Below are 18255 nucleotides of genomic sequence, written 5' to 3'. Positions count from 1 at the left end.
AAACGTGGTAATTTTTGTTACAGAGTCACTTTAAAGTCTGAAAACCACTGCACCTGAGTTGTTGTGTCCCCGCTCACGCTGTTGTCACCAAGAGCATACTGTGCAGGCGCAGACTGTACTGGGCCTGCACAGTATGCTCCTGGTGACATCAGCGGGAGTGAGGACACAAAAACGCAGGCATAGTGGTTTTCAGACTTTAAAGAGTTATGGTGCCCATACATTCGTCAGATTGGCAGCAGATAGATAAGAAATGCATCTGATGATCTATCTGATGCGTTTTTAGAACATTTTTTACCAGGATAGAATTCCAAAAGATTTCAGTTTGAAATCTATTGAAATTCGATCTGATGGCATTTTTTTGCCATCAGATTTCCATTAAGGCCAATGCAAACTGATAAGCAATCTCATCAGATCGACCTAAATTTTCCACCCTGCCAGTTCGATGGAAATCCATCGAAATCGGCCATCGATCGGTCGATTGGCCAACCGATTTGCAATCGATCTATCGATCGATCGATCGGGATCGATCGGTCGGCCAGAAAATCGGCTGAGTGTATGGGCCCCTTAACTGTCAGGCTGCAGAAGCTAATTTAAACCTCTATTCTCCTGTGTTAAACAGTTTAGAAGGAAGCCATAAAGGCATTATTGAAGATAAAAATCTCTTTTACCTTTGATGTGTTCTTATCAGAAAAGCTGTTAGACCTAAGAGGACGCAAGCCGCATACTATACTGCAAAGCATTCTGGGGCCCTCCCCTCGGCTGCTAATGAGACGTTTCAGCAGCTTGTAACTCAGTCCAGCGCGTAGCACTGATAAATCTCCGGGGCAGAGTACACTGCAGGAGTCAGCTATTGTTCCTAGCCACATGGCTCATTAATATTCACTGCACACTGTGTTATTCAAGTAAGAGCTTATCTGTGATCAGGAAGCAGGCAGGACATGACGACACATTTGACAGAAAAACATGGAGCCTGCCATGAGCTGTCAGGAGCATCTATCTCTGCATATACTATATACAAATTCTGTGAAGTACAAACGTGGACAGTGAAATGCATATGTAATGTAAGTACAGCCAATCTTTAGCTACTGATATATGTGTTTATTTTCTCTGAGACCTTATACCTAACAGCTCCTCTTTAAAGTCTGAAATTCCAGAAGTGAACCGGAGGCAGGGCCAGAGCATCGGTGACTGGCTGCGTGGGCACAGGATGTCTGCGGGGGACCATTAGAAGCCCTGGGTAAGTTCAACTCATTTTCCCCCGACCCCCCTACAGTATCCCTTTAACTAATGCAGCCTGATTGGCTGAAGCCTCTTTCCCTCCTGTTTTCCCACCCACACCTCTGTTCCTCTCCGATTGGCCAATATTTCTCATGCTGAGACAATGCACTTTCTATAGTGAAGGGCAGTCAATGCATACACACTCAGGCAGAAGAGATTAAGGGAGAAAATGACATCAGGATTGGCTTCAAAATAGCCACAGTTAAAATGGGAAATGCTAAGAAGGATTTTCTCTTTTTTTATTGTATAAAAATAACTAAAATCAAAACGTGGACTAGGGCAATACACGTTATTGTACGAAGAGCAAGTATTGATCTACTTATATATGTGTTTTTTATTTCTGAGATAGTATGGCTGACAGCTCCTCTTTAAATATATGTGGTTTCTGAAAGTGACACTGCAGAGGGGGTGTTAGCGATGTGAGCTGGGAAGGCTGTGGGAAGTGGTCTGGGATGACATGTAAGGGGCATTAAGGGAAGAGGGGTGAAGATCATAGAGTTAAAGTGGCTTTAAAAGCAACTGAGCACCAGGAACAAAATGTTTTTAACAGAATGTGCCATGTTGGTGGGGGGGGGGGGGGGGGGGAGCGTAGGGATGAGCCCCACTACTTACCTGCGGGGCGCTGCACCCAGAAATTACAATGAACTTCCCCATTGGGTAGGCTCAAAACAGTGTGCAGTTTGGGGAAACGGGGGGATGAAGTTAAATTCTTGGTTATGGTTTCTCATTAAAGGAATACTATCGATACCCAAGTGTTCTAAAATGTCAGTGTGCAAATAATGTCTAAGTAGCTGTGTAAACATTTTCCTACTTTTTATGTTAAATATCAGAGGCAAAAGCTGTAATTTATTGAGGGTAGGATTTAGCTATATTGGGACAAATCAATTGCAGAGGGGGTGTCTGCTTCAATGCACAGCCAGAGTTGCATATCAGACTACAGAAATATCAAACATATCAAACTCTGAAAGCAAAAACAGTATGAAAAAGCTGTGACAATTAGTTACATTTTCTCTGCTCTCTTCAGACAGGTCAGTCAGAAACACAGGACACAGAAGCTGCAGCTGTTGGGAGCTCTCTCTCTCTCTCTCTGTCACACACAGAGCTACACCTAGGCCTCAATTCACTAAGATCATGTTAGAGATAATAAGGCAAGAGAAAACTTACCTCCACACGTGAGAGAGTTATCTTACCTCTTCATTCCTTAAGTTACCTCTCCTGTAGTTAATTTACCTCCTCTGTAGTTAATTTACCTCCTCTGTAGTTAATTTACCTCCTCTGTAGTTAATTTACCTCCTCTGTAGTTATTTTCACATGCAGCTAATTAACAGCCTGTCTTTAACTCTGGAGTTATTTTAAGGATTGGAGAGTTAATTTAAAAGCAGAAGAGTTAACTTTAGGCTTGCCTGAGGTAAAATGTTTCCTGAATACTACATGCCTTATCACCATGGTAAAAACTCTAGAAGAGTTATTAAAGACAGGAGATAAGTTTAGTGAATTGAGGCCATTGAGTTAACTGATCAAGAGTGAGAGGAATTTCCCCTCTCCTCATGGCTCAGTCAGCCATCAGTTTTGGCGCCAGTAAAGTTTGAATGTGTTTTGATAACAGTAAACAAAGAAGTTGCTACTAAAATGTATACACCAGTACTTAGCAGCACTTCCCAAACAATTCCTGTGTCAATTGAAAAAAATATGTGAATCGATAGTAGTCCTTTAAGTAAAATCAGAAAAGATTTTAGAATTCTGCCACACGTACCATAAAAGAAAGCCAGTAAAATTATTCTTTTTACTAAAGTGTATTCTGCCATTTGTCTTGATAAGAAAATGATGGGTTTTTTGGGGGATAAAATATGGATTCTTCATAAAAAAATAAACTGAGAACTCCCTTCATCTGAAGCCACGGGAGGCTCACCTCACACATTGATGTGAAATGACACGGTCATATCCATGTAGATCTCACTACTGCAGTCTGATGACTCAGACATAATACACAATTTCAAAGATTTGTTATCACTTTTGGCAACAGTCAGGCCACATTCACAATGGCCATTGCGTTCCCTGTAACAGCGTTGCTGACCGTTGCGCTCGCATTGCATCGGCTGCAGTGAAGCATAGTCAATGAAAAGTAAGCTTCACTTTTACTGTTAAGTGTGTAGTGGTAACGCACTGCATGGAAATGGTGCAACCTGTTGTACCACAACAAACTGTGAACGTGGCATAGGTGGTGCATTGCAGTAAACCGCGCTACAAAGCATCTGTTACAACCCACCATTGTGAACGTGGCTTTATGGCAGTTCAGGCATTGCTGCTCCTCTGTAGCCAAACCTTCTGCCAGCTGTCATGTTTCATATTGTATTCCCATGCATCAGAGAGGTCTTCTGTTGCTTATCACCAACAATTATTTATGTGGCAATATATCCACATATCCATAATGTCTGCACTATCCAATAGAAGACTACATTTCACCCCACCAAATCCAAACTGAAAAAATCTCCCTTGTGTAGTTTTGCTTTAAATCTAAGCCTTTGTCGCAAGTAAGACAAAGCCTGATTTTGCCACTTTGAGAAGCACTTCTGTACGATGTCATTTTCAGCAGCAGTAAGGGTACCTGAAGTGACATTCAGTGTTAAAGGGTACATAAATTGAAATGTGATGTGATGAGATAAACATAGGTACATATAACTGTATTGGTCCTAGTAAGAAATTGTCCTAAGTCCCTTTCTGTTTTCCTGTACAGCAAGTGTACAGGGCCTGTTTCCACTATAAACAGATTTGCAACACTTCTACGCTTGCGAGCTGCATGGGTAAACACTGCCTATGTATTACATGGACTGCCGTCCAAATCGCACTTCAGTGCAAATTAGGAAAGCATGCTGCAGCATGCAGCTGAACCACTACAGTCGTGCATTCTTAGTGAATCGGGCTGCGTCCAAAACAAAAACGGGTTCGGCTCCCAGTTGTAATAAGTCTTTAAAAAATTAGAGTTGTTTTCTATGCAAATGAAGCAGTCAAACAAAAAGTCAAATTTAGCCCGATATTCTGAAAAGTACACAGAAGGTACACACTTATCTGGCTGAGGAAACACAGTTAATGAAATTCTAGTGCTGACAAGTTCAAAGGGTCCTTACTTCTAATGAGAAGGTAGTTTGTAGTTCAGAGATGAATTTGATTGAATTGCACCAACTCTGCCACCCAGAACATCCCCCATGACAATATTATGAGCGAATCTGTCTCATCAGTCTGCCGACAGCATGTACACACGTCCTAATGTCGGCAGAATGCCCGCCCAGTGGGAGGGTCTGTCGGACCCGCCGTTTATTACAGTAGTATGTGTGTACGCACCTTAAGAACTGCTAGATTAATAGCACATCCAACCGGCCAGCTGCACCAAGGAGGACGAAGAACAGACTGTTAAGTTGAGGGTAAGTGTAGAGTAATGTGGTACCAGACTATTGAGCACTTATTGAGTTCATGATTCAATGTAAGTATGCACTTTTATTGTAAAAACCACCTCTTCCCTCAAGTCTCTGCCATAGTCTCTGGAACGTACATTGCAAATAAAACATTTTGGATACTACTTTAAGGTAAATCTAAGGTACTGGTAATTAAAATACTACAGACATGTTTTAAACATTGTACATTTCTTTGCTGCTGTGCTGCTCCTTTGCCTTTAATCCTTTCTGCATCACCGACCCAAACGAATTATGCAAATCAAGGGCTCAGTATCAAATCTGCCTTTATCAGCTGCATGCTAATACAGAAAAACATATGAAGAAAACATTTACAGCTATACTTACCCATCGTAACATACGGCAGTTTATCTGTTGACCCATGAGGGTAAATGCTGTACAGGTGAGGACCTGTATAGTCAACTCCACCAAGCACAAGGGCAGCACCAATGTAACCTTGATATCTGTTGGCAGAAGGAGAAAATAGAAGATGAAACGATCAATGGATTCCAACATCACACCAAAAATGTCCATGTACATTAGAGATATAGGTATATTTAAAGCGGTATTGTCATCATAAAAATCAAATTTCAACAGCAACTGGTCTGAGTGTATTAAGTGATAAAGATGCTAATCCTGCATTCAAAACTTTTTCTGCTTTTATGGTTTGGAGTTATCACATACTTTAGGAGCACTGTCCCTAGTGCCAAAAAATTGAATGCTGGGAGTTCTTTTGAATGCTGGGAGTTCTTTTGAATGCTGGGAGCTCTTTTTATCTATAATATATTCCTCCTCTTCCATTTATTTCCCTGCCAAGCTAATCACTTGTGTTTACAAGCAAGGCTGAGGTGACTCAGTGATTGGATGTGTAAATAAAAAAAAAAGACTCTGGGAGGAGGGCAGCTAATAAATACACAATGAGCAAGAGAAGGGAGGGGGGGGGGGGGACAAGAGTCAGGGAGGATATGATGTCAGCATTAAGCTTGGCAAGATGGCCATTTGCAAGTCGTGAATAGATCCATGACAGCATACAACAATGTACATTTATCCATCGCCCATCAGGTGGCATCACCCACAGAGACCTCACGGTCTCAATCTTTGGAATCCTTCAATCTGTCTGCTCCTTCTAGTCTCTCTATCCTGTAAGTCACCATTTTCAAATTCCAAAATGAGGAACAATTTGTTTACGCTATACTAAATATCTTGTCTAAAAAGAATGCATTTCACACATTACCTCTGATCTCAGCAGGATGTTTACAGTCAAAGCTTTTTTTTATGGTTTCACTAATTTACTGCTGTTTTAATGTGAATAAATACTAAAGGCTCATACACACACATGCGGCATGTTTCCCAGCAGGGATTGGTACACTGTAGTGCTGGCCCTGTATAGACATGTCACTAGCTGCCAGGCTAAGTAGGAATACACCATACAATTTTCTGTTAGATTTACTGTAATTAGATTATTTTCTGTAGAGACTGGTCATTATCTCTGATGCATTGTCTTCTGGTTCCTGCTGAGTAGAACAATGCCTAATTGCTAGGCAGATAGATGGTAAGAAAGATACATTTCCAACATGTTGGAAATGTATCTATCTGGCAGGTAAATCTAAAGGTGGCCATACACTGGTCGATTTGCTATCAGATTTGACCAACAGATAGATCCCTCCCTGATCTAATCTGATCAGAGAGGGATCGTATGGTTGCCTTTACTGCAAACAGATTGTGAATCGATTTCAGCATGAAATCGATTACAATCTGTGGTGGTCCTGCCCCCCCCCCCGCATACATTACCTGCTCCGCCGGCGTGTGTTCCCGCTGCCACCGCTGGGCTCCGGGTTCCGGCTGGCTTCACTTCTTTCTGTCTGGGGAAGTTTAAACAGTAGAGGGCGCTCGACTGTTTAACCTTCCTGCCGGGACCGGAAGAAATGAAGCCTGCTGTACTCGGAGCCCAGCACTAAGACGGAGCAGTGGCGACTGTGGGGATACGCGCTGGCCAGATCAGGTAATGTATTGCCGCTGTATTGCGTCGGTCGTCGGGTATTCGAACGCAGCTCCCGACCCGCCGGCAATCGAGAAAAATCTTCCGCACGGATGGCTTGATGGGAACGATTGATTTCGGACGGAGATCAATCGCTTGCGTAACAATTTCACAGCAGATATCAATCACAGTGATCGAATCTGCTGTATATCGGCGGGAAAATAGTTAGGTGTATGGGCCCCTTAACAGAAAATTGTATGGTGTATTCCCAGCATAATGCTAGGTACACACCATACAATTTTGTGTTAGATAGATGGTTCGATAGATACAGTGGGATGCGAAAGTTTGGGCAACCTTGTTAATCATGATTTTCCTGTATAAATCGATGGTTGTTACGATAAAAAATGTCACACACAGTGAGATTTGAGAAGTGAAATGAAGTTTATTGGATTTACAGAAAGTGTGCAATAATTGTTTAAACAAAATTAGGCAGGTGCATAAATGTGGGCACTACAAAAAAGAAATTAAATCAATATTTAGTAAATCCTGCTTGTGCAGAAAATACAGCCACTAAACGCTTCCTGTAGGTTCCAATGAGAGTCTGGATTCTGGTTGAAAGTATTTTGGACCATTCCTCTTTACACAACTTCTCTAAGTTAATTCAGGTTTGATGGCTTGGCTTCTGAGCATGGACAGCTCTCTAACTCACACCACAGATTTTCAATTATATTCAGGTCTGGAGACTGAGATGGCCATTCAAGAACGTTGTACTTGTTTCTCTGCATGAATGCCTTATTGGATTTTGAGCAGTGTTTAGGGTAGTTGTCTTGTTGAAAGATCCTGCCCTGGTGCAGCTTCAGCTTTGTCACCGATTCCTGGACATTGGTCTCCAGAATCTGCGGATACTGAGTGGAATCCATGCGTCCCTCAACTTTGACAAGATTCCCAGTCCCTGCACTAGCCACACAGCCCCACAGCATGATGGAACCACCACCATATTTTTCTGTAGATAGCAGGTGTTTTTCTTGGAATGCGTTTTTCTTTTTCCTCCATGCATAACGCCCCTTGTTGACATTGAGGTTGGCCCGCGACTAGGTGCCCAAATAACTAAATTTTAGTTTCATCAGTCCCCAGCAACTTATTCCAAAATGAAGCTGGCTTGTCCAAATGTGCTTTAGCATACCTCAAGTGGCTCTGTTTTTGCTGTGGGTGAAGAAAAGGCTTCCTCTGCATTACTCTCGCATACAGTAGCACCTTGTGTAATGTGCGCAGAATGGTTGAACAATGCACAGTGATGCCATCTGCAGCAAGATGATGTTGTAGGTCTTTGGTGCTGGTCTGTGGAGTGACTGACTGTTCTCACCATTCGTCGTTTCTGTCTATCGGAGATTTTTCTTGGTCTGCCACTTTGCGCCTTAAAGGGAACCTTAACTGAGAGGAATTTGGAGGTTTCCTTTTAAACAACACCAGCTGCTTGGCAGTCCTGCTGATCTCTTTGGGTGCATTAGTGGCTGAATCACACCTGAAACAAGCATGCAGCTAATCCAGTCTGACTTCAGTCAGAGCACCTGATCTGCATGCTTGTTCAGGGGCTGTGGCTAAAACTATTAGAGACGCAAGATCAGCAGGAGAGTCAAGCAACTGGTATGATTTTAAAAGGAAAAATACATATCCTTCTCAGTTTAGGTTCCCTTTAACTTGGACTGAGCCTGTGGTCTTCCATTTCCTCAATCTGTTCCTAACTGTGGAAACAGACAGCTGAAATCTCTGAGACAGTTTTCTGTATCCTTCCCCTAAACCATGATGGTGAACAATCTTTGCCTTCAGGTCATTTGAGAATTGTTTTGAGACCCCTATGTTGCTACACTTAAAAATAAAAAAAGAGGAAGGAAACTTACAATTGACCCCCTTAAATACTCTCTCATAATCGGATTCATCTGTGTAGGTAGGTCAGGAGTCACTGAGCTTACCAAGCCAATTTGAGTCCCAATAATTAGTTCTAAAGGTTTTGGAATCAATAAAAACAACAGTGCCCACATTTATGCTCCTGCCTAATTTTATTTTAACAATTATTGCGCACTTTCTGTAAATCCAATAAACTTAATTTCACTTCTCAAATATCACTGTGTCTCCTATATGATATATTTAACTGACATTTTTTATCATAACAACCAACGATTTATACAGGAAAATCATGATGATTAACAAGGTTGGCCAAACTTTCGCATCCCACTGTAATTTCTGACAAGTCCGATCTTATTGTCAATCGTTTTTCTGATCGATTTCTCATAAAAGTGAATGGAAATAGATAAGAAAAGATAACAAAATCGAATCGGAAATCGGACGGACGGAAAAATCGACCAAAAAAAAAAAAAAACCTGCATCGTGTGTACCCAGCACTAATCTGGAAGCTGCCCTGCCAACCCACAAAGTGTTACAATACAAACTGCAAGGGAGAAGTGGTTGCACTACTAATCTTTTGAATATCTGTCAGCCTAAGGCCTCTTTCACAGTAGGATGTTGCGGTTTGATGTGTGCACCGCAACTTAATGCCCCGTTACAGTCGCATACAGTAGAGCATACAGGCAATGAAAAGAATGTTTCCAAGTCATTACTGAGCATGTGCAAACAGTCCAACGCAGCTAATAACGTGTATAACGCACTGCATGCAGTACTTTCACTTAACGTGCATAGTTAGTCACCAACGCAACGTGTGCACTGTGAATGGGGCATAGATTTTTCATTGCAGTGAGTTATTCTGCGTTAAATGTTTTAACATGCGACTTTAACGTTGCACTGTGAAAGAGGCCTAAAGCTTTGTGTACACACGCTTGACTGCCGTCGCCTGAAAAAAAACGTAGGAATGACAGGTCGGCCCAGTATATAGTGTAAATTTTTTTTTTTAAAAAAAGCGTACTAACGGCAGTAAAAACAGTGATTATCGTTTATGTAGACCAATCCGTCCTGGGGGATTGGTATGGACAATAATAGTCATTCAGAGTGAACGTTAAACTATCGGTCCGTTAAAGTACTCATGTGTGGCAAATTTTGCCCTTTTTGAACTTCTGTTAGGGATCCGATTGGGAGAACGGCGTTGTACCACAGTTGGGTTTAACCATACTCCGACATTGTTCATTTGTTGCAAGCTGTCTGGAGCAACAGTAATATAGTGTGTATATGGAGGAGGATCACTACCTACACATTGAAAAGATCTTCACCTTTGATGTACTGACAGACCACAGTTGAGATCTTGACCCCTCGGTCCTCAAATACATGCCTCACAGGCCTTTGAAACCCACTGCTCCCCTTTTATACCACATCACCACACACACTGGTGTGTTAACTCCATAAAGGAACTAAAGAAAGACCAGATTTAAACAATGGTACAAATCTCAATCCCCAAGAGACAAACATTCCTAGTCATCCATCTAAAAAACTACGCAGAACTAAAAAAAAAAAAAATCCCCCTTTCCATCACAGGTGATTGCAAAGGCAGCCAACAACCCAGCTCAAGTATTTCACACAATCTCTGCAACCCCCTCTTGCCAAAAAAAAAACAAAAAACAAAAAAAAACAGTAGCCCATCTCTAAAGACCTGTTTGAGAAATGTGCCCACCTCTTCTCAAATAATATGTGGTCTATCATTCAGTCTACAGCACAAAAACCCAATTCAGAGTCATATATAAATATGAGAACAAGCTAACATTTGGGTTTGACTTGGTGCAGCAGATATCTCACCCGGCTCTCTGCATTTCCCTGACGAGATCTCCATTCAGCCAGAGGGCATCTCTAGCTACTTGGAGGCACATCAAGCTACTTAAAGGGACATTGTAGGGGGGTCAGGGGAAAATGAGTTTAAGTTACCCGGGGCTTCTAATGGTCCCCCACAGACATCCTGTGCCTGCGCAGCCACTCACGATGCTCCGGCCCCGTCTCTGGTTCACTTCTGAAATTTCAGACTTTAAAGTCTGAAAACCACTGCGCCTGCATTGCTGTGTCCTCACTCCCCCTGATGGCACCAGGAGTGTACTGTGCAGGCCCAGTATGGTCTGCGCCTGTGCCATGCGCTCCTGGTGACCTCAGGGGAAGCGAGGACACGGCAACACAGGCGCAGTGGATTTCAGACTTTAAAGTCTGAAATTCCAGAAGTGAACCGGAGGCGGGGCCGGAGCATCGGTGAGTGGCTGCACGGCACAGGATGTCTGCGGGGAACCATTAGAAGCCACGGGTAACTTCAACTAATTTTCCCCCGACCCCCTACAGTATCCCTTTAATATTGAAGGTACTTCTTGTTAGTTAACACTAAGGGGCACCAGTGGCTACCTACGCCAGGCAGGGGAAGCAGGGGGAAGATGAAAGCTGGGCCAGCTAGCCCCCTTGTGGTGAGGTTCGGCAGAGGTTTGTAGGTACGTGGAGGGCGAAGTCTAGGCGACAAGAACATCTGTGCCTATAGGCTCCTGTGAGGTAAATCTGGGCCTTATTTCTTTTGAACAGGGAGGTTTCCCATCACTCATAAGGAACCAATAATTAAGTTTCTACACAAAAAATCTTCCTAATTTGTCTTTGGTCAGTGTACAGCACGCCATAGTAAGTTGAAATCTACCAAGCAGCTTCTCCTGTAGTGGCCCAATTGCCTCCAGGACCAGCTCCATCTCCCCCATTTAATCCCTCTCTAATATAAACTAAGGTAGATGGGTGCAAAGAATGAAAGATCTGTCTGAAGAAGTCAGCTTTTTACCCGGTTTGTAATTGCTACATTAATAAACTGAATGTGTTGTGACAACCATTGTGATCTGCAGACTCTTCTCCTGTTACCAGTGGCTTAGTGGGGTGACTGGAGAAATTAGCTACCATCTAAATGGTTGAAGAAAGGGGACTGATCAAGTGTATTTATTCTTTTGCTAAGACAAAGACTTTGCTATGAATTTGCAACTCAAACTTGTCAGTCAGGCCTAACTACGCAGACTTTAACTTTTAATTGCGCCTTCAGCCCTGGCACTTCTCAATCAATGTAAAGCGGAGTTCAGTCCTACAGCCTGCCTAGAGCTTACTGTGGACCAAATTTACAATATGAATGATATTTCATTGTAAGCTGGTCTTGGCACCACACAGTGGAGCCAGTGTGCACATTCCATATATTTTCTTTCGCAATAAATAACTACGGCAGTGTTGTAATTGGGCACTGCAGAATGCCAGAACAACAATTAAACATCATCATACACACCCTGTGCTTATCAGCTCTGCCCTTACTTTTGAAATATGAACACAAACACATTAATTGTGAAAACGTTGATGCTGACTTAACATCATCCGTTATATTTTGAATATGCAATACTTGAAAAAAAATTATCTGGCCTTTGAAGAAGAGACCTAAGAGCTGCAAACACGAGTCAGGCGAATGTGGATGCTGTCTCTACACATACAGCTTGAACCAAAATCATTTTTATAAGCAATGCATATTAATGAATGGCATATGTACTTTAATGGCTAGTTACTAAAAGATTAAGCAGAGTTATAATCTGGCATAGCATACAATAAAAACCTGTTTGTTTATGCTTTATCACACCTATACAGTTATCATACTTGCTTTTGTCTGAAAGTACTCTCATCAGTGCAAAAATCACAAGTCCCCCAAATTTAGAGAACAGCAGTGCTGGGAGATGTAATCACCAAGGTCATTAAAAAAGCTCTACATTGGAGAAAATGTAAGGGCCAAGTGCTGTACAGACAGTACAAGACTGTAGCCTTGCGCAGATTGGTTGCCGACCCATGAGAGAAACTGTACACATGCCAGGGGCGCCCAGGTCGAGAAACTGCTAGTATATGTACAAGGCTTTAATCTTACAAAGAATTCCTTCCTGTTTTTCCTCAATCTTATATATGGAAACTGGTGATCTCGGAAGCTGCCACAATGTAGATGCCTTCCAAGCAAAGTAAAACAGTCTATTAGGGGTGGTTTCCACTTAGCCACCATGTGTCTTGCAGGACATTCCCAGCCACATGTAGTGATAAGAGTATGTATCTGGATTGCTTAGCCGTGCATAGGACTATTGATATTCAAGTGTGTGCTGCAGCATGCCACCCAGAATAGCACATTGAACAGGAAGCTATAGAAGAAATTGCATTTCCCCATGCAGTACACATGCGGGGATACACTGCAGATGTGAAGACGGGCCCCTAACCCTTTAGGTAATTTTTAATAGATCTGCTAGACCATAGAACTTTGTGCTGATGGTACTGTATTTTACTACAAAAAATATATACATATCTAATCTAATATGTAATCTTAGCAACCTAATGTGTTGAAGATAAAAAAAAAAGAAAAAGATTTACTGGTACATTCATAGCCAGGTAGACATATTTTACTTCTAAAAGTAATATATTGTAGTAATGCTAACATATGCCTTATAGGCTCATGCTAAGCGTAATTTAGGTTACAGGTCACCTTTAACGACACTTTGAAACATGAAGACCAGAGCGATATCACCTTTTGAACTAGTCCAGCTCCAAACAGCCTCTAATGATTTCAGTGCACCCAACTATTTTGTATGCTGACAGATCCTAGACTTAAGCTGAGTATAAAGACGTACAGTGACAAGTAACTCGTTTTACTAAACGAGACAGCAGATTTATCTTTATAAACCAGATTTCTCATCTGTGTAAATGGCACAAAGCTCCCTTTTATTTGACACCTTTTTACTAACTTTGTTAAAACCAAAGTAGTCCGAGATAACTGATTTGCGAAAGTCTGATGCTTGACACTAAGCCAGAGGCAGATACCAAGATCTCCTTTTCTTAAAACTTTAAAATGATGTACACTCTCCTATTTGCTTTCACGCAGTGATGTATGGCGCGTCTGCCTAGAGCTGCTGAAAATTCCTAGCAGAATTAAACTGTTCCGCTGCTACAATTGGTATAAATATTTCATGGTGGAGCTGCCATGCAGAGCCTTTCTCCTGCTTGCTTTTCCTTGTCAGACAAATGAACACGACGAGAAGCAATTCAATCTCAAACACAGACAACTCTTCACATTGCTGGAAAGTAAAGCTTTAGAACAATAGCTGATGCTTAGGAACCCAGAGAAATGGAAACATTATCATTTGTCAACACAGTTTGAATACGGTTTCCTGTTCAGTGGGGCCTAAGCTGTTCTCCCCAATGGCTGTCAGCAAGCTGATGTGCACAGAGGTATGTTCTTATTTTCCCTGTATTCTAGATTAGGTACTGCTGTGCCTACAGAGAATGCTATTTAATATACAGCTCTTCAACGCAGATGTCCCTCGAGTGTGGACCATAACAGACGATTCTGGCTACCCAGGCATTATCAACTATGCTCAAGGCATCCACTCTTGGCTTGGCACAACAATTCAGTCTTTCCACTCAAGTACAGCGACTATAATTTTTCTCTCTGGGTGTGCACTCAGTCACCAAAAATATTTGATGTCATAGAATGCTGATCTAAGTATCATCTTTTACTCTAATCTGATTTATCAACTGTTTAAAGTGGATCCAAGATAAACTTTTACTCATTGCATAATTGTGTTCCTTTCATGTACCGTATTTTTCGGACTATAAGACACACTTTTTCGCCCCCAAAAGTGGGGAGAAAAAAGCCCCTGCGTCTTATAGTCCGAATGTGCAGGCAGATGCCCCCCACAAGCAGGTGCAGAATGTATCGGAAGCCCTCACCTATTCAGCCACGGGCTCCAAGTCCTGCATCCCTATCCACTGTGCACCGCAGACGCTCCAGCTCCAAGAAGCAGCCGGTCCTTGCAATCGATTGATGTCCCCCCTGCTTGTCCAGGACATCGCGGCTCCTGAGTCACGAGAGAGCTGCCCACGTTACTCCGGTTAACAGCTCAATCTCTAGCTCCAGTCATTGCCACCAATGTCCCTTTTGCTCTTCTGCCGCTGCTATCGGGACCAGGACATCGGCGGCTATGTCACGTGGGCCATTAGCTAGAACTGCCCACGTGACTCAGACTCCTGTAGCAGGCTCCATCTCTAGCTCCAGTCTTCACCATCGATGTCCCTTCTGCCCTTCCGCCGCTGCTACCGGGACCAGGACATTGGCGGCTATGAGTCACGTGTGCCATCAGCTAAGCTGCCCACGTGACTCCGGCTCCCACAAAAGCTCCAGCTCTCTGGCTTCAAAAGGCATCCGTTCCTTGCCCGGGATGTCCCTGCTGCTCTACCAGGACATCGGTGGCTCTCAGTCTCGTAGGCCATTAGCTGAAGCTGCCCGCGTATCTCCAGCTCCCGCAGCGGCTCCAAGAGGGATCCAGTCTCTGCCACCGATGTCCCTGCTGTTGTCCATACTGTTCTACCACCACCTCGTGGACCCAGTAGAAGACAGAACAGCGGCACTGCCACTCCGAGCCAGACTGCAGGGGACCCTGGTGCCATCCCTACTGCCAGTAGCCCAGGATCCTGGCAGAACACCTCGCCCCTAGGATAGGTAAATATGAAAAATGCATTTGTAGGTAGTGGGGGCATTCTAGCTTAGAGTAGGTAGTGGGGGCATTTGTAGCTAGTGTAGGTATTGTTTAGTGTAAGTTAGTGGGGGTATTGTTGTTTAGCGTAGGTTAGTGGGGCAGCAAGAGTTAGTTAGTGTAGCTGGTGGGGCAGCAAGAGTTAATGTAAGGTAGTTAGTTTAGCTAGTGGAGCAGCAGGAGTTAGTGTAGCTGGGCAGTGTAGCTTAGGTAGAGACAGTTTAGGGGAAAAGGTCCATAAGATGCCCCTGGACTCACCAGGTTTAGTATGAATATTTTTTTCCTGATTTTTGCCCTCCAAACCTAGGTGTGTCTTATAGTCCGGAGCGTCTTATAGTCCAAAAAATACAGTAGTTTATAGGGCATTCCTCAAACCTAATACTTTTTTTGATTTAATCCTCTAATTCCCTATAAACTAAACAAGCCTCGCCCACAGCTTTTCAGAGTGCCTTGGCATTTTCAGACAGTAGCAAGGGCTTATGGGAGCTCAGTCTGGGCAGGATGAGGGGAAGGTGTTACTAGCCAGAGATTTCAGAGGCAGGAGGGAGGAGGGGGAATTAGGTTTTCACAGGTTGAGGGCTGGAGATGCAAATTAGCTTGCCTGTGTGTAATGTTTACAAACAGAACATGGCCGGTGACGTATTACAGGAAGAAATTATCATATTCTGTTGAAGCTGTTTGCAGCTAGATTTGCTGTGTAAACTATCTAAACTTTAGATAAGATATATAGACAAGTTACTAGTTATAGTAAGTTTTTCATCTCGGATCTGCTTTAAAGGGAACCTGAAGCGAGTAAAATTATTTAAAATAAACACATGACGTAGCTGCAGATGAATATTACATACTAACCTCACTGTCAGTTCCTCTCAGATGCTCACCATTTTCTTCTTACAGTGATCCCTTCCAGTTCTGCTAATATTTGTCAGAACTGAAATATACCAGTTGCTGTCAGTTATTTATCAGTAGCTGTCAGTTACAACTGAATGTGCAAGGTAATGTCCATGTTTCTCTATGGCTCAAGTGGGTGATGTTACAGTTTAACAGTGTGCTGACCAAGAAGCTGTTATGGGGTAATGGCCATTTTTAAAATAGAGGACAGAGAATTCTATTGATCACAGTGGACAAATGGGGCGCAGGGGAGGAGAAAGATTGAGTAGTAGACTACACATGAGGTACGTATGACCTGTGTATGGTTATTTTCACTTTTTATTTTCAGTTCAGGTTCTCTTTAAGGAAGGAATGGGATTGTAATGCAAAGTGCACAGTAAGAATCCAGCCTTCCAGAAGCTTATTTACTTTATAAATGTCATACTGAGAGGTTAAAGTGTACCTGAGGCGATATGTGACATGAGATAAACATGCATATGTACAGTACAAAACATATTAGTAACAAGGCTGTTTTACATGTTTTATTTTGCTGCCTGAAAGAGTTCATTTCTAGGCATGGAAGTGACAGCTTCTGTCTTGTCAGTAGCTTGTCGGGAATATACCAGTATTAATCATCACTGATAAGCAAATTACAGCTATAAAAGTTTCCTGGCAGAATACAACTTCTGAGGGCAGGGTGAGAAATTCATGAACTATTCACCTTTTTCTAACTCTGAGACATGCAGGACGTGCTTGACGGCAGGAAGGCGAAGAAGACTACGCGTGGCCTGGGTCTGACTCTCAGTCAGCTGAAAACTGGGACCGGAGAATACTCGAGGAGCGGCGAGGGCACAGGGCGGTTGCAGGGGGCTTGGGGAAGCCCCATGTAAGTGAAACTTTTTTGAAGGTCAAGGGTTAAGGTTCCCTTTAAAAGGATACCTTAGCCCTTAAAGAGAACCTGAACTAAAAATTAAAAGTCAAAATAAACATGTCATACTTACCTCCTGTGTAGTCTACTCACCAATTTCTTTCTCCTCTCCTGTGTCCTGTTTGTCCACTGTGATCAATGGAATTCTCTGTCCTCCATTTTGAAAATGGCCATTACCCCATAACAGCTTCCTGGTCAGCACACTGTTAAACTAATATCGCCCACTCGAGCCATAGGGAAACATGGACATTAACTTGCGCATCAGTTATAAACGGACAGCAACTGATATATTTCAGTTCTGACAAAATATTGTTAGAACTGGAAGGGATCACTGTAAGAACAAAATGGTGAGCTGAGGGGAACTGATGGTGAGGTAGGTATGCAATATTTATTTGCAGGTACATCATGTGTTTATTTTAAATAATTTTACTCAGTTCAGGTTCCCTTTAACCTGCTGGGCGGTCTGGACGAGCACAGCTCGTCCAGTACCGCCGGAGGCTGCCGCTCAGGCCCTGCTGGGCCGATTTGGCTGAAATAAAAAGCAGCACACGCAGCCGGCACTTTGCCAGCCGCGTGTGCTGCCTGATCGCCGCCGCTCTGCGGCGATTCGCCGCGAGCAGCGGCGAAAGAGGGCCCCCCTAGCCGCCTGAGCCCTGCGCAGCCGGAACAAAAAGTTCCGGCCAGCGCTAAGGGCTGGATCGGAGGCGGCTGACGTCACGACGTCGGCTGACGTCGATGACGTCACTCCGCTCGTCGCTATGGCGACGATATAAGCAAAACAAGGAAGGCCGCTCATTGCGGCCTTCCTTGTTTATTCTGGGCGCCGGAGGCGATCGGAAGATCGCCTCCGGAGCGCCCTCTAGTGGGCTTTCATGCAGCCAACTTTCAGTTGGCTGCATGAAATAGTTTTTTTTTTATTAAAAAAAAACCCTCCCGCAGCCTGCCTGGCGATCTTAATAGAACGCCAGGCAGGTTAATTATGTAATTAAAGCGGACCTGAACTCAGAACGTCCTCTCTGCTCTTAAAGATACACAACAGCATAAAAACCTTTAAAGGGTCCCCTCCGGAGCAAGATGCTGACCTCGGCAGGTCGGCACCCACTACGCCTGTGTGAGAGCCACTCTCGGTCGCACTGATATCTGGATTGTATGGTGCAGGCGTAGAAATACTGCGCCTGCGCACTACACTCCAAATACAGTTAGCGCCACTGCAAGCGACTGTGGAGCTGAGGAAACCTTCGGGTAAGTAGATTTTTGTTTTTATTT

The 18255-nt window shown here is 43.3% G+C and overlaps 1 protein-coding gene across 1 annotated transcript in view; it reads right to left on the bottom strand.

Moving 5' to 3' along the window:
* Positions 1 to 18255, bottom strand: part of PSMB7 (proteasome 20S subunit beta 7) — a 132533-nt gene that overhangs the window by 93036 nt on the left and 21242 nt on the right. Inside the window, exon 5 of the mRNA XM_068249731.1 lies at positions 5073 to 5188. Within this exon, the coding sequence (XP_068105832.1) occupies positions 5073 to 5188 (116 nt within the window). The remainder of the gene's footprint in view (positions 1 to 5072; positions 5189 to 18255) is intronic.

The sequence above is a fragment of the Hyperolius riggenbachi genome, chromosome 8 (genome assembly GCF_040937935.1).
Source record: "Hyperolius riggenbachi isolate aHypRig1 chromosome 8, aHypRig1.pri, whole genome shotgun sequence".
Taxonomy (NCBI): Eukaryota; Metazoa; Chordata; class Amphibia; order Anura; family Hyperoliidae; genus Hyperolius; species Hyperolius riggenbachi.
Note: the sequence above shows the minus strand (reverse complement) of the source record. Positions and strands in the feature narration are given on the sequence as shown.